The sequence below is a fragment of the Onychomys torridus genome, chromosome X (assembly GCF_903995425.1).
Source record: "Onychomys torridus chromosome X, mOncTor1.1, whole genome shotgun sequence".
Lineage (NCBI taxonomy): Eukaryota > Metazoa > Chordata > Mammalia > Rodentia > Cricetidae > Onychomys > Onychomys torridus.
In genome coordinates, this window is record NC_050466.1 from 50,632,474 (window position 1) to 50,648,364 (window position 15,891).

Here is a 15,891-nt window from a genome sequence, read left to right on the forward strand (position 1 = left end):
AGACAGGTCACAAGCTCCTGCCAGAGGGACCCAGCCTGGGACCTGTACACTGAGCAACAGACTTAGGGGCTCAGATGGGAGCCAGCTGCTGTTCATCCTTTGCTCTGGCAGATCCAGCTCTGTCTGAGGTCTCTAAATCACTTGCAACTCCCTTCCTAATCCCAGCTCTTGATCTCAGCACCTCTTGGACCAGCGACAGTAGTATTTCTTCTAGGTCCTTATGGGTGGAAAACAACCTGTCTGCTGACTACTGCTGAGGATCCAGTGGAAGACAGTGGGAACCAGAATGCCCAGGGTTACAAAACCTATCTACAGGAGGCTGCTTCACAAGTGGATAATTTCACCATTCCAGTCCTTTTGGCCTAGAGAATCCAGTTGGCAGCTTGAGTGCTAGCTTAGGTCAGCCTGGGTCCAAACTTCCGTGGGCCAAGTGCATTCCTTGAGAAAGGATTGAACTAGCATAGCTAAGTATGCTGAGTGTGAGTTGGGAGCAGAGGTCGTGTTTCCCGAATTCTAGCATTTCTCAGCCCCTCTTACTCCGGGCAATGACCTGAACTGAGAACCCAGTGCTTTTTCCTGCTTGGCAAACCCAATGTACCTGCTCATCCTTGCACTTCCTTCTGCAGCCCCTAGAGGGAGACAGCCACAGCTAAGACTTTATTATGCTGGCCTTCCACCACCCATACAAAGCAGCAAACACTCTTTGGGCTCTGGTAGACAGGGTGATGAGCAGAGAAGCTGCTTTGAAGCCCCTGCCTTCCCCACGGGGGAAAAAAACAGATCTGGGCTCATGTGCCTTTTGAGAACAGGGCTTCCCTAAGGCCATCTTTGTGTATGCTGGCACAGGTTGGATTGGGCAAGAAGGGAGGGTTGGAAGGACGCTAACCAAGGAGCTACCTAGGCTGACTGGGTTCTGGGGCTCAGGAAGCTTGGATTCTCAGAGCTGAAGAGCCCAAATGGGCTCTTGCAGGACAGCCATAGAGACAGCTGTAACATCAGGGGTCTGTCTCCCTTGCAGATTTTGATTTTCCAAGTTTGTTCATGTACCCATACACAGTAGTGAGGGACCAAGGTCCCATGTGGGTAGAAGGAGGGTTTTCCCAGGGTGACAGAGCTAGTACAAGAATGCATTCTCCTTCCCACAGACCAACTGTCTTTGAGACTGTATCTCATCTCCACACCCCGCAAGCAGTGCCCATCCAAGAGATTAGCATTCACTGCATTCATCCATCTTAGATAGCAAATTCCTGGGAGACTGGAACTTAGTGTCACTCTGTTGCTATCCTCATGACCAGGTATGAAGAAGAGCTCATTCCCAGCCACATTCCAAGCCTCTGGCTCTGTCACGGTAGGTAGAACCTTTGCCCCCAAACAACAGAGAAATACTTACAGGCAAACCTTTTCTACAGCATTGCCTGATATCAGGCTGATATTGGGCACCTACACTGGGAATTTCCAGCCTTATTGGATTCATACAGATGTCACTTTATCCATCTGTATTTAGCCACTGGGTCAAATACTCTTGCTCTATCCTTTTTTTTTTTTTTTTTCATGCCTAGGGAGTCCATCTAGGGCTGAGATGTGGACTATGTACTAAAAAAAAAAAAAAAAAAAAAAAAAAAAAAAAAAAAAAAAACACCAGAACTGTGGTGTGATCTCTGTAAACCTGGTTTGCATGCTTAGAGAAGCAGAGTTGGGCTTCCTCTCCAGTCTTGGGCATAAAATATCACAGTTTATTTTGGGGAATGAAGTCCCCCTCCCCCACCACCTCTTGCTGCTCTTGCTTGTTGTGCCTAGCACACAAGCACTCAAACAAGCCCTGTCACCTATGCCTTCTGGCAGCATCTCCTTGTCACCCTGCTAACAGTCATCCTTGGCTACATAGTGGCCTGGGATAAGAAAGAAAGAGAGGGAGAGAGAGAGAGAGAGAGAGAGAGAGAGAGGGAGGGAGGGAGGGAGGGAGGAAGGAAGGAAGGAAGGAAGGAAGGAAGGAAGGAAGGAAGGAAGGAAGAAAAGAAAGGAGGGAGGGAGGGGCCTAATGTAGGGCCAGTGGGCCAAGAGCTGAGGGTCAGCTGCTGATTGGATAAGTCCATTTTATCTCTTCCCAATATCCACTCCAGCTCTCTGGAGTGGGTGGATATGAGAACAGCAGCAGGACCAGAGTGAGGGCCCTAGGATAGAGGGGCACCCAGGGATTCCTACCTCCAGGCTAGAGTATCAAGGAGCCTGGACTTGGTCAGAAGGAGGCTAACTCCTTAGACAGACCACCTGACACTTTCCCTTCTCCCATGATTTCCTCTCCCTCTATGTTTAGTACAATATGACCAAGTGGGACTAAGTGTGTCTCTGAGCCAGAGGAGTGGGAAATTAGATTTTTTTTTGGGGGGGGAGGGTACCTCCCAAAGGTAATCAAGAATGCATGTGGGGGGTATGTGATTGCTGTATGTGATCTGTGTATGTATGTGTGTGTCATGTATGTGGTATGTGAGTGAGGAATGTGTGGTGTATGTAGATGTGGGGTGGGTAGTGCATTGATGTGTGTGTGTATGTGTGTGTACACATTCGTGTATATGGAGGGTTTGTGGTGTGTGTGGTCTGGTGTGTATGTATGTGAAGTATACGGTATGTTTGTGTGTGTGTGTGTGTGTGTGGTGTGTGCATGGTGGGTGTGTAGCGTGATTGGTATGTGTATGTGTAGGGGAATATGTGCAGGGTGTGGAGTTATTATTTGTTGTGTGGGGTATGTTATGTGTGTGGTGTGTATATATAGATAGGGGTGATTGTGGTGTGTCTATGTGTATGTGATATGTATATGGGGAGAAAGATTATGTATATGTTTGTGGTGTGTGTGTGTATAGGTACAGGGTGTATTGTGTGGTGTGTGTATAGGGGTGTTGTGTGCATGTGTATTTTTGTGTGTGGGTGTGTATGTGTGTGAGTGTGTATATATGCATGGATGGCGTGTGGTATGTATATGTGTGGTATGGGGTGTGTGTATGAATATGTGGTGTATATGTAGTGTGTGTGTGTTTCTGGTGTATGTGGTATGTGTATGTGGGGAGTGTATGTAGGGAGTGTACATGAATGGTGGGGGGTGTGGAGCTCTGTGGGGGGTGGTGGGAGAGTTTGCTAAACTTTCTGAGTTAGTTTTAGAGATAGAGCAAGGCCTTGTGAAACAAAAGGCTGCTTCTGCTGCTGTTCCTGCCCTCATCTCTGTTCTCTCACATTGTGTCGCTGTCCACTGACTGCCCACTCCCTCTGTTCCCTTGAGCTGATCTGGATAGGTTAGCTCCTGTGTGCAGCAGCTCTCATGGCCACTCTCCCTCTCCTCTCATGCCTCTGACAAAAAAACAAAACAAACAAGATCTTTGCAGCTCCCTCATTGGCTTGATTTTTCTGTCTGTCCAATCAGGGCAAGGACTTCTTTCCCAGAAGTTACTTGGCAGCCTTGAGAAGCTGCAGTAGTAAGGAGGTAGGTAGGAAAGGAACTTACCACCCTTTAATGCTTTGAGATCATCTAATAGTAGGAAGGACTGTCCCCATCTCCACCACTCAGAGAGGCCAGGATACTTCCTTCTATTGTTCTCTTTGCTCTTATCAGCCTAACCTGCCCCAAAGAGACAAGTACAGATCAGAAGTTTACATCCAGTTGGCAAGAAAGAGGTATTGTGATGTAGGGTACCATGAAGTGGGGCTTCAGGGGGACACCACAAAGGACACTTACATGGAAAATCTTAGTTAAGCTGCTTGTTCCCTGGTGGCACAGACCAAGCCCCAAGAAGAGTTATTTGGCAACTCCCAAAGAGCCAGAAGTCATTTCCCCATCAAGGTAGTATAGAAAAGGCCCTCTGACTAGAAATGTGTCTTGATGGGCCATTTGGGAGGTGAAAACATCCACCAGTATTTTCATGGAATGGAAAATTCCAGATAGGGCACATAGTGTAACTTAAGGGTGCCATGCCAGGAGAAGGCCCACTTGCCCTAATCTACTTTACAGATAGGGAGACCTGAGCTCAGTGAGTTAGCAGTCACAGTCATGTGAGGCTACTTTGGGGAGAGGAGAAGAGGTGTAAGACTGTCTGCTTTTGGGTTGGGCCACATCTGGATATCAGGTATGATGGGATCAAGTGGCCAAAGTACCCAGAAAAAGAGAAGAGTACCCAGGGAAGCAGCTAGACATGGGTGAATGGGAATGTTCAGGGACCTTACCTCTGTATGTTGTACTTTTTTGACATCTTTCTGAATGTTTTTATGTGTATGTTTATATGTCTGTGTGTTTGCCACTTGTGTATGTTTGCTCTTGGAGGCCAAAAGAGGACAACGGATCCTCTGCAGCTGTAGTTACAAGGCAGTTATGAGCCTCTCAATATGGATAATTGTAGGCGAAGTTTTCCTGTGCTGTGACCACTTCACAAATAAACTCATTGAGGCTTAATATAAATTATAAAAGCTGACTGATAGCTGAGGCTTGTTACTAGATAACTCTTACACTTAACACATATTTCTTATCTACACTTTGACATATGACTTGGTACCTTTTCTCAGTATGTCATGCCCATTTTGCTTCTCTCTGCAACTGCCAGTGGTTCTCTGACTCCACCCTACTTCATCCCAGAATCCCCAGTTTGATTGTCCCACCTATCTGTATCCTGCCAGTCAACTTGTATATTAAACCAATTATAGAGATATATATTCACACAGTGTTCAGAATGATTATACCATGGCAGGTAATGGGTCCAAGGTCCAAGACCACAACTCCTAGTCCCTGATCCATCCAGCAGTAGCCATCAGATGGGCTTTAATGGGAACATGCTGATAATTTCAGCAGTTAGACCAGGCAAGGCTGAGGCACTGTGCAGTTGGCCCCAGTCTGAAGTCTCCTCCCTTCAGCAAGGAGAGTTGACATCAGAGGTTAAGTGCCTGGCTTTGGAGGAAGCAGTAGAAGTGGCCAGTCCAGCAGTGGATATACATAAGTCACCTGGATCTCATCACTTTGTGCCAGGAGATTTGAAGTCCTCAAATCTAGGGTTAGCAGGGCTGATCTGTGAGGTAGCCACTGGCTCTCCTCAGCTCACTTTGCTCACAGTGATGTGAGGTTGAAAATATGCTTCATGTCCATGGGTTGCAGATGGGCTTCCAGACATCCATGCTCCATCTCTGGTGTGTGTGTGTGTGTGTGTGTGTGTGTGTGTGTGTGTGTGTGTGTGTGTGTGTGTGTGTGTTGTGTTGTGTGTGTGTGAAGTTAGTTATATGGTTCACAGTCTCACTATGATTCAGGCCAGTCTTGTTAGTACTCCCCAATACCTCATGCCAGGTATCGCAGGCTGGCCTAGAAGTGGGTGAGACCTAGAAGGATCAAGAGGCTTGAAGACAAACCTAGAGACTTCTCCCAGGGATAATTACTGTCCTAAAAGAGCTGGGAGAGCAGGATATATAGACTAGACTGCTACAAGAGAAACTGTTGGAGCAACAGGTTTACACTTAACAATGTTGACACCTACAGACATGTCCTCTTATAAGATGCCTCAGTTCACCTTCCCACCAATACATACATTCTTAAAGGTCAACCTGATTCTCCAGCCATTTCCCTTGTAGTAGTCTATTCTATGGAAGAACTGTACTGGTAGGACAGAGATGTATGCCAAAGGAAGAGCCTTTTAAGGGATGCACTTTAGTGAGGTAGATTGACAAATGGGGTTTATACCCATCTGCCAGTCAAAGGGCTGGCATCTTCTTCATCTTTGCTGCCCTCTCCCTTAATCAGCTTTGGCTAAAGCCAGGGTCACTTCTGACTTTTTCCCCAGTCTACCTGCCTCCATCAGTACCTCATCCAACAGCACTCACAGGTTCCTTATAATCCTGCTAGGCACTTGATTCTCACACATCTACTCATGGTTCCCTGTGGTTTCTAAGACTGGGGGAAACTTGTGGTCTCCTGACCTGGCTCTTCCTTCCAGTGAACTTCCCTAGTCTTCAGTCTGTTTCAGCAGTGATCTTTTCTTTACTGTTTCTCAATAGGGGAATCTCAAAATAACCTAGGCTGACTTTGAACTTCCTGAGTAGCTGAGAGCGACCTTGAGTCCTAATCATCCTGCCCCCACCTCCAAGTGCTGGATCACAGTCATATACCACCATGCCCAGCTCTACACCACAATATGTGCTTTTTTTTCTTTTTTCCTTTTCTTTTCTTTTCTGTATGTATGTATGTATGTATGTTTTGAGACAATGTCTCTTTTATCCCAGGCTAATCTTGAATTTGCTGTATGGCCATGGATGACTTTGCACTTCTGATCCTCCCATGCTTGGAGTACAGAAATTTACCATATACCTAGTTATGATGAGGATGGATCCCAGGGCTTTGTGGGTACTCAACAAGTACTTATATAATTGAGCTACATTTCCAGGCCCATTTAGGATTACTGTCTTATTGAAAAAGGAACTGAGCTGGGCGGTGGTGGCACATGCCTTTAATCCCAGCACTCGGGAGGCAAAGGCAGGCCGATCTCTGTGAGTTCAAGGCCAGCCTGGTCTACCAAGTGAGTTCTAGGAAAGGTGCAAAGCTACACAGAGAGACCCTGTCTTGAAAAAGAAGGAGGAGGAGGAAAAGGAACTGGACTTCTGAGATATAGTCAAGCTCAAAGGAAAGCAGCTGATGCAGGAGCACCAGACCTGGTTCTTTTCTGGCACATGTCCTTGCTCCTTTGCCTGAGGAGTTGCCAGTGATCCTCTGCTTCTTACATTATGGACATGTATGAGTCTGTCTTGAGTTGAGATGTGGCTTATTTGGTTCTAATGTGTTATAAAACTTCTAGACAACATGGCCATTGGATCTATCAAGGGGAACCTGACAAGTTCTGTGTTTAGTACTGGTCTAGGATGGATCTGACTGCTAATACTGGGAATGAACTTTGCCTGTGTGCCCAGTTCCTCTGTGGAAACCAGTGGCCTTAATCCCTTAGGTCTTAAAAAGGAGTATGTCTTTGAGATGCCTTACAGAAAATAAGTTAAGACAACAAAAATGACCTAGTAAGATTTGAGCAACCAACAAGTGGGCATTTGCTTCCAGGCAAAGAGGTGAGGGACTGTCCAAGTTTTTTCATTTGGTAGCATCTAAAGACCTAGGGACCAAGGGCTGAGGCTTCAGTAGTCTGCCTATAGGCACTGACTGTACCCATGCATTCTGGCTAATGGTGTCACTCCACATCCTGTTAGGATGCAGACAATTGGGTTTATACATTCATAAGAGCAACAGAACTCTGATGTGGAAGCTTCAATGCCATGATGAGGCATCATTCCTGTTACAGTTTATGGGAGAGCAGACTGTTGCTGACATGGTTAATTTAGTTTGATCTTTGCCCCCTTTCTTCCCCTTTTAGTGTGCCTCTGACTTCTATGGAAATATGTCCAGGTCCTTCCAACAGGCATCATTACTGAGCTGGTCAAAGCCTACCCCTGAAGGGACCCAGAGGGTGACAGACCCCAGGAAGGAAGGCATTTCTGCCTTAGCACAACCAGAGCCTTGTTTTCTGTAATGCCCACACCTCTGAACCTCCCATGCTCTCTTTAGGTCCAAAGGATCAGCTGTGGTTATTCAGGGAAACATCCAAACCCACAATCTAGACCTTTCCTTTTCCTCAGCTTTGAGACTCTCAGCATGGAGAACAGACCTAAAGCTGGGGAAGAGGAATGGCCCACTCTCTGCAAGCCAGAGAGGAGGTAAGGAGGAAGAACATCCTTATCGGATGCTGAGGCAACTCCTTAGTGCTGCATCCCTGTGAGGAGACAGGATGAGGAGCTAACCCCAAATAGGGCTACAAATACCCACTTTTCCTCTACTGATAGAGGATACTGACTATCTTTCCTCCAGCAAACAGCTTGAAAGTCACCATGACTTGGCTTATGTCCTGCTGCCTAATGATATTTCCTGATGTTACAGAAGTCCAGAAAGGTAGAGAATGTGGTGGTATTGTATTCCCCAAAATATTGTGCACTCTAATAAACTTATCTGAGGTTAGAAAACAGAACAGCCACTAGATAGACATAGAGGCCAGAAAATGGTGGCACACATGCCTTTAATCCTATCACTTGGGAAGCAGAGATCCATCCAGATCTCTGTGAGTTTAAAGCCACATTGGAAACAACCAGGCATGGTGACTCACGCCTTTAACCCCAGGAAGAGAGCCTTTAATCCCAGGAAGTGATGGCAGAAACTAGAAAGGTATATAAGGTGTGAGGACCAGAAACTAGAGCTGGTTAAGCTTTCAGGCTTTTGAGCAGCAGTTCAGCTGAGACACATTCGGAAAAGGACACAGAAGCTTCCAGTCTGAGGAAACAGAATCAGCTGAGGAATTGGTGAGAACTTTTAAGATTTGTGCTACAGAATTTTCACTCCCATCTTACAGATAATAAAACTGGGACATCTTAGAGAGATTAACTGATTTGTGTAAGATCTGACAGGTACTAATGTGTAAGAAAGATGGTCCAGTCCTAAAGCAGCTGGTTCCCTGAGTTCTTCCCTACCTCCAAGCCACCTACCTACCCCCAAAGTTGTTTTGCCTGAGATGTGCTTCAATCCTAACCCTCTCAATTCTACAGTGCTGGCTCAGCTCCATACTAGTCTCTATGACACTTTTGGAACTTCCTTGCTGCCAGCTTTCTTCCCCAGAGTCTTTCCATTAGCACTCTCTGTGGTCTGCCCTTAAAAACTGACTAGAACAGACAGTTCCTGACAGCCCACAAGTTTTGTATTCTCCAGGTAAGCAGCCATGGCTATATGGACAGGTGTGGCATTCCGCAGTGAAATGTGTGCTTATTCCCTGGTCTTTCTCTATATTCAGAACTCTACTGACTCTAGTCATTCCTGATACCTGAAGGGAAATCTGCATGATCTTCGTGGGCTAGGATCACAAAGGACCTCTATGAGTTCATTTTCTGTTATTATGATGTAGTATCTGAGGCTTGGTGCTTTAGAGAGGAAAGATACTCATTTAGTTCTGGAGACTCAAAGGCATGATTTTAGCAGCAGCTTAGCTCAGGTGAGGATCTCACAGCTGGTGGTATCACAGCGGCAGGCAGGAGAACCTGTGTGTCTGAGAGACAACTTACATGGTGAAATGGGAAGCCAGAGAGAAACCAGAGGTGGGCTAGACTTGCTTCTGGGTAACAAACACTCATGAGAACTAACCAGGTTCTCCCAAGACATTAAGTCTATCATACAACAGTTCTCCCAATGATCTAATTACCTTTCATCAAGGCTTACTTGGTGGGGGTGAGGGCCATGGGTGTGGATGTGTGCGTAGAGGGGGTTAAGTATGGATGTACATGTGTATACATGTTCATATGCACATGTGGAAGTCAGATGTCAATACTGGGTGTCTTTATCACTGTTTGCCTTACTTTATGAAATAGGATCTCTCACTAAACCTAGAGTTCACCAAATTTGGCTAGACTGGCTGGCCAGCAAGCCTCAGGGATCCTGCTATCTTTGCCTTCCCAGTGCTAGGAATAAGGGTATGTTACCATGTCTAGCATTGAGTGAGCCATTTCCCCATCCCCCAACTTCACTTCTTAAAAGTCCCACAAGGTCTTAATATTGCCATATGGGGACCAAGCTTCCAACACAAGAGCCCTTAGGGGACAAACCACATCCAAACTCTAGAGGTGACCCATAAGCCATTAAAAATTCATTTATTGATAAATCTATGTTTGTCTTTGTCCCCAGGAGCCCACTGAATCCACTAGTAACAGAATTGAAAACTAAACATCATGAATGTCTCAGCATTAGGAGGTAATGGAAAAGGTGAGCCTGGGCTACATGTCTGCCTGAATTATCCCAGGCAAATTCCTAGAGGGACATGAACATTGCCCAGGCACCTGATGGATGACCTCATAATGGGAGGGCAGGCAAGGGCTCTGGGATTAGGGGCTGGGGTTCCCCCTTTAAGGCTCTTAGGCTTGCCCCTGCCAGGGAAACCTTTGTCATCTGGTGAAGAGGAGCGCAATAATGTCCTAAAACAAATGAAAGTACGAACTACACTGAAGGGTGACAAGAGCTGGATCATCAAGCATGAAGACTCAGAGGACCATACTATGTAAGTCCAAGAGGCAAGGCCAGAAGGGAAGGCAGCAAGCAACATTGAGGGTGGGGGCATGGGACCCAACCCTAGCTGGGGATACTGAGGACATTCCACCATTTAGAGCTAGGTCAAGCTGTGTGTCCATTGGCCAGCCAGGTGAGGGTAAAACCTGAACACAGCCGCAAATGGGACAGACCTAGGTACTAAGGTATGTGTTGTCACATACCTGTAAAGTGGGTCAGTAGAGGAGAAGGTAAGATGCAGTGGTGGTGCATACAGGCCAACTTTGGGATGAAGCCACAGGGTAACAGGTAGCAAGAAACATGGGAGCCACTATGTTCAGGCCCTGTCTTTCCACAGACAGCTTCCCTCCAGACAAAACCATACCACATCATCATCAGTTGGAGAGGTCTCAAATGCCAGGTAAGAAGCAGTACCTAGCTGATTCTTAAATGGACTCCAGAGGCTTTTCTGCTGCAAGGAGGGGTGAACATCACATGGGAAACACGGAGCCCAAATTGAGTCATTTGGAATGCATGGAAAAGACAGACTCTTTGGGTTTCCCTTTTAGAGTTCCTGCAACTTGGCCATCTCCAAGAAGCTATTCCCTGATTTAAAAAAAAAAATAGGGTCTGTAGGAATAAATGCTAGGGCTTTGTGGTACCCTTAGACCTAACCCCACTGTTCCAGCCCAGAGCACTCATATTGCTGAATAGGACTATCTGCTGAGTTCTTGTCCTCTTGCCAACTCCTTGGAGGGGCCCTCATTGCCTTCCTTGAGCCCAAGATTACTCTCTCTCTCTCACTACTTCTAGCATGCTCTCCCTAGTGCCCCCCAAGTCTTCTGAACCCCATCTGTTGTTGACAAATGGAAAGCCCCACTACCTAGAAACCAATGTTTTCTAGCCATTGACCAAGCCTGAGGAATACCTTCTGGTTTCATACTTCCATCACCACTTGGGATGTGAGTGCCCTAAGGGCCAGAGGAGGAAACATTCTAGAGGAGTGGTAAGGGAAGGCCATAGAGCTTTACCTTCTATTCACTTCGGCCTCAGATTGAGGTCAGCCTGGGCTCTGACCAAGGGTCTTTCAGTCTGATCCAGGAGAGAACAGGAAGAGCTCTCCTTCAAGTGCCCCGGTGCCTGGAAGAGCAGAAACTTCTGGAACTCTGCAGTAATTAGAGCAAGCCTGCCTGGCACCCTGTTTTAAGTCAGGGATATGCTGGACATGGCTGTGGAGGAGTCAGCCATGGCAATGTTCCTGGGAGAGACTGAAAGAGAGATAGGTGCAGCAGAGTGGGTACCTGGCCACTATGTTGGGACAAACGTGCCCACTATAGTGGGACATCAATCAGCTGTAGTTGGGAACAGGAAGGAATAAAGTGGCCTGAGCTCTGTAGTGAGGCCATTTTTCCCTTTATGTCTCTTCTTCTCTTGGCAGGTCTCCAAATACAAAGGCTCCCGCTGGTTACATCATCCGGTAAGTGACCTCAAGACTCTACCTGCATTCTCATACCACTAGGGCCACACCTAGACTTCTCAATACCTTCTGGTGTCTCTTGTAGGGGAGTGTTCACCAGAACAATAGACAGCTCTTCTCACTATCAGCAGCACCTCTCTAAGAGCAATGAAGCGCCGAGAAGGTACATCCTTGATGTGCTGGCCAGATGGTCAACAGGAGGGTGGGAGAGCCTTATCCAGAGCCAAGTCCAAGAGAGGGCTAGGAAAGAAGTAAGGGAATGTCCTGCCTGGTTCTGGCTACTGGCCATGGGCAGTGGCTGAGAGGGGAGCTCTGGACAGAGATGTAGATTGTGCCTGTACTTCCTAGTGCCCACATATCTTTATTTTACTTAGCCCTTGTCCCCTTGGCCTGCCCCATGGCTGGCACCATGCACTTACTGAGCGTATTGAAGCCATGTGCTTAGTTCACCTTCCTAGTGTGCCAAGGTGGCATGTTACATAAACACCTTGGTATCAGTCATAACTGGGGCTCCATTTGAAAAGATACAAATGAGAGCTTGGTGGGCTGTATCCTTGTGACTTAGCTGGGTCTGCCCTGCTCAAAATGTCTGGCAGGGCTGACAACAAGGAAGAAATTCTCCTAGTGGCTCATGTCCTGTCTCTACTGGGCTGTGTGGGTAAACTTAGAGGCAAGAGGGGGCCTATGGTTGGGCGGATGGAAATATCTTGCTCTTCTAGTGCTTCTGAACTGCTGGGAACAGCTAATTCTGGTCGTCCTCATCAGTCCTCTGGTTATAAGATGACTACAGAAGATTATAAGAAGTTGTGAGTATACAGTGATCCCAGACACTGGACCTATTGAGGGCAGGTGGATACTTACCTCTGAGCTAGTCACTTACCTGGGGAAAGCTAGTCCTATTGGCTTGAAAACCCCTGCTACTTATAACTGTGACCTGGAGCAGAGGGTGACAAAGCCCTAGAAAATTGAATGGCCATGCCTAATACACTTATATGAGGCAAAGCAAAGACTGTAGGAAGCTTCTGGAGGGAGCACATGGGTCTAGAGAATGGACAATGAGCCATGGCCATGGGGACTGCTGCTCACTGTCTGTGTTTCCTAGATGTACCCCTGTACCCCTTTAGGTCTCAGGTTCTCAGGCTAGCCTGGGCTCAGACGAGCTCTCCTTGGGAGCATGATGTTTCTTATGTTGTCACTATCCCCATAGACTATTGGTGTGGACATTTTGTGTCTAAAGCTGAGCTTCCCTTGAGGTTCCTTCTAAGGGGCCCTGGCCAGGGAGGGGAACTCTAGACAAATGTCTGGATTGTGCCAGCACTTCCCAGGACTCCACCTCTTTATACAGCTTATCCTTGCCCCATTGTTCTGTTTCATGGAACAGCTGGCAGATATTTCTAGGGAAGTAGTAAGAGTGCTGGCTGTTGAGGGACAGAACAGGAGAAAGGAGTGCTGGCTTTTAAGGAGGAACAAGTGGGAGCTAAGGCTCAAGGTTGCAACAGCAATGTGTGTTAGTGGCATTGGCAGTCAAGAAGTCAAGGGGAATAGCCTGTAACAGAGAACAGGAAGGACACAGAGGAAGAAGAGCCACACCTACTCCTCTCCCACACAGGGCACCGTACAATGTCAGGCACAGCTCCACATCAGGGACTGAGGAGGAGGAGGTGCCCTTCATCTCAGATGAACAGAAATGGCGGTAATGGTTTCCCTTACCCATACTCATGAGTAGGGCAGGGGCTAGAGTCTTCACAGACAGCTGGAAAGAATTATACCAGCCAGGGTGCAAAATGCATTGCATATAAGCTTTGAGAACACCCCATAGTGTGTAGGTACACTTGTCATTCCAGAAGTTTATGAACTACCTCTCAGTGCTGGGCCAGCTCAGGAGAAAGTTCTAAGAACCTTGTAGGGGTAGAATCTAGGAAACATGGGTCCATGGAAAAGGCTTATGTGTAGATTCAAAATGTCCCGAGGATCTTGAATAATATTTGTAGTTGGAGACCTTCTCTCCAGCCCCGGCCAAGCCCTGTTAGTCCAACAACCCATTTATAAAATAAACATATAGACATTTATTATTTAAACTGCTTGGCCATTAGCTCAGGCCTACCATTGTCTAGCTCTTACTCTTATATTTAGCCCATTTCTATTAATCTATACTTTGTCACGTGGCTTGTGGTTTACCAGTACCTTACATCTTTTTTGTCATGGCGGCCGCTGGCAGTGTCTCTCATCCCAGCCTTTACTTCCCACAATTCTCCTCCTCCTTGTCCCACCTATCCTATCCTTCCTGCCTGGCTACTGACCAATCAGCACTTCATTTATTTTAACCAATCAGAGCAACACATTTGACATACAGAACATCCCACAGCAAATATTCAGGGTAAAGTGCCCTGAGAAAGGCCATCTGCACCCTGCTGTGTCTGAGTGTGTTGTGTTTGCAATGTTCTTTGGGTGCAGGAATGGTCTCCAGAGTTTCAAATGCCCCACACTTACAAAGAAGGAGCCCAACTAAAGGCCAGTATCTGCCAACCCATATGTGGTTTAGTAAGCATAGTGACAATCCCTTGCTGAAGACCCCAGAAGACCAACAGTTCTGTGCAAAAAAAAACACAGTTGCATGAGGCCTGAAATCTGGATAGTGCAGAGCAGGGGAATGAATAAGAAGCTCTGGAGGCGCCTCACAGTGAATACTTAGATGTGTTCACTTGGGCAAACCACCAGAGCAGTGTCAGGCTCAGTCAGTCATGGAATATATCAGCACCTACTTGCCTGGTTGTGAGGGTCAGTGAACTAATGTGAGAATGTCAATATTCAGGGCATGGCTGGGCACATGCTACATGCTTCCTAAGTAAGGGTCCTTCCTCAGTGTCCATGGGTCCTCTGAATAGTTCTTAGAGCAGTGCTACCTTGGCTTACCCCCCTCAAATCCCTGGGAATATTCCTGAGTCAGCCAGTGAATATCCAAGGCTAGACTGACAGTGGCTAGTTTGACACTTATCAGATGCCCCCACCTTGTACTACCCCAGGTCACAAGCTGCAAGTGGAGTTCTGAGGAAGACAGCCCCACGGGAGCACTCTTATGTCCTCTCAGCAGTTAAGAAGAGCACTAGGTGAGTTGTCCAGGAATGAGGTCCAGTGGGCTTGAGCCTGCCTTGGCCACTACTGACTCCATGATCTGGGGTCCTTCTCTTCTACTTGGGGCTTCAGCTTTTCTTTGACTGGTGAAAGAATAAGGCCATTCCAGCTTGACCTTCTCAGGGGTCTCAGATGCACTTCTTAGAATAAAAGCAGAAAGTACTGGGAATAGGAGAGGCTCTAAGATGGCACCTACGCTTGAGCTTTTTCCAATATGTCTCCATTCTGCTTCATTTCTAGTAGTCCTACTCAAGAGGTGCAGGCCCCATTTATTGCAAAGAGGTAAGTATCACCAAGGGAAACCTCATGAGCCAGATACTATCCAGGCAGCAAGCCTCCTGTCAGTAGGGGTATAGGGAAAAGGAAGGTTGATCTCACTGAGCAGAGAGTTGTCCTCCTCGATCATAGCAAAAGTTCTCTTGCTCTTGTCCTCCTATGTGGTCTCCTGTCACCTCCACAGGGACTGAGGAGGAGGAGGTGCCCTTCATCTCAGATGAACAGAAATGGCGGTAATGGTTTCCCTTACCCATACTCATGAGTAGGGCAGGGGCTAGAGTCTTCACAGACAGCTGGAAAGAATTATACCAGCCAGGGTACAAAATGCATTGCATATAAGCTTTGAGAACACCCCATAGTGTGTAGGTACACTTGTCATTCCAGAAGTTTATGAACTACCTCTCAGTGCTGGGCCAGCTCAGGAGAAAGTTCTAAGAACCTTGTAGGGGTAGAATCTAGGAAACATGGGTCCATGAAAAAGGCTTATGTGTAAATTCAAAATGTCCCAAGGAACTTGGACCACCAAGAGAAACTCCATGGGAGCTGACTGTGATGATACTGATTGGTCCTATAGGGCAAACAGGCTGAAAAGGGGAATGATCCATATGTCAGGAGACTAGTTGAGTGAGGCAACTATTATTATTTGACATAGGTCAATTGCTATAGTTGGAAAATGTTGAATAGAGGATGGAGAAGAAACTTGTATGAAGCTGACTCTTAGGGACTGAGACCTGAGTGGATATCAAAGGCCTTCCAGAGCAGATGCAGAGATCCACAGCCAACCAGGCAGAGCTCCAGGAGTCCAGTCGAAGAGAGAGAAGAGGGACTCTATGAGCAAGGGGCATCAAGATCATGATGGGGGAACCTACAGAGACAACCAAACCAAACTAGTGGGAACTCAGGAAATTTAGACCAACCCCTATGGAGC

The 15,891-nt window shown here is 46.9% G+C and overlaps 1 protein-coding gene across 1 annotated transcript in view; it reads left to right on the forward strand.

The window, feature by feature from the left end:
* Znf185 (zinc finger protein 185 with LIM domain) overlaps positions 1–15,891 on the forward strand; it is a 57,730-nt gene that overhangs the window by 4,841 nt on the left and 36,998 nt on the right. The window contains exons 2-11 of the mRNA XM_036174983.1: positions 1,296–1,348; positions 9,722–9,799; positions 9,968–10,091; positions 10,437–10,499; positions 11,517–11,555; positions 11,641–11,718; positions 12,275–12,361; positions 13,165–13,248; positions 14,579–14,662; positions 14,928–14,969. Coding sequence (XP_036030876.1) covers positions 9,766–9,799; positions 9,968–10,091; positions 10,437–10,499; positions 11,517–11,555; positions 11,641–11,718; positions 12,275–12,361; positions 13,165–13,248; positions 14,579–14,662; positions 14,928–14,969 — 635 coding nt within the window. The 5' untranslated portion in view covers positions 1,296–1,348; positions 9,722–9,765. The remainder of the gene's footprint in view (positions 1–1,295; positions 1,349–9,721; positions 9,800–9,967; positions 10,092–10,436; positions 10,500–11,516; positions 11,556–11,640; positions 11,719–12,274; positions 12,362–13,164; positions 13,249–14,578; positions 14,663–14,927; positions 14,970–15,891) is intronic.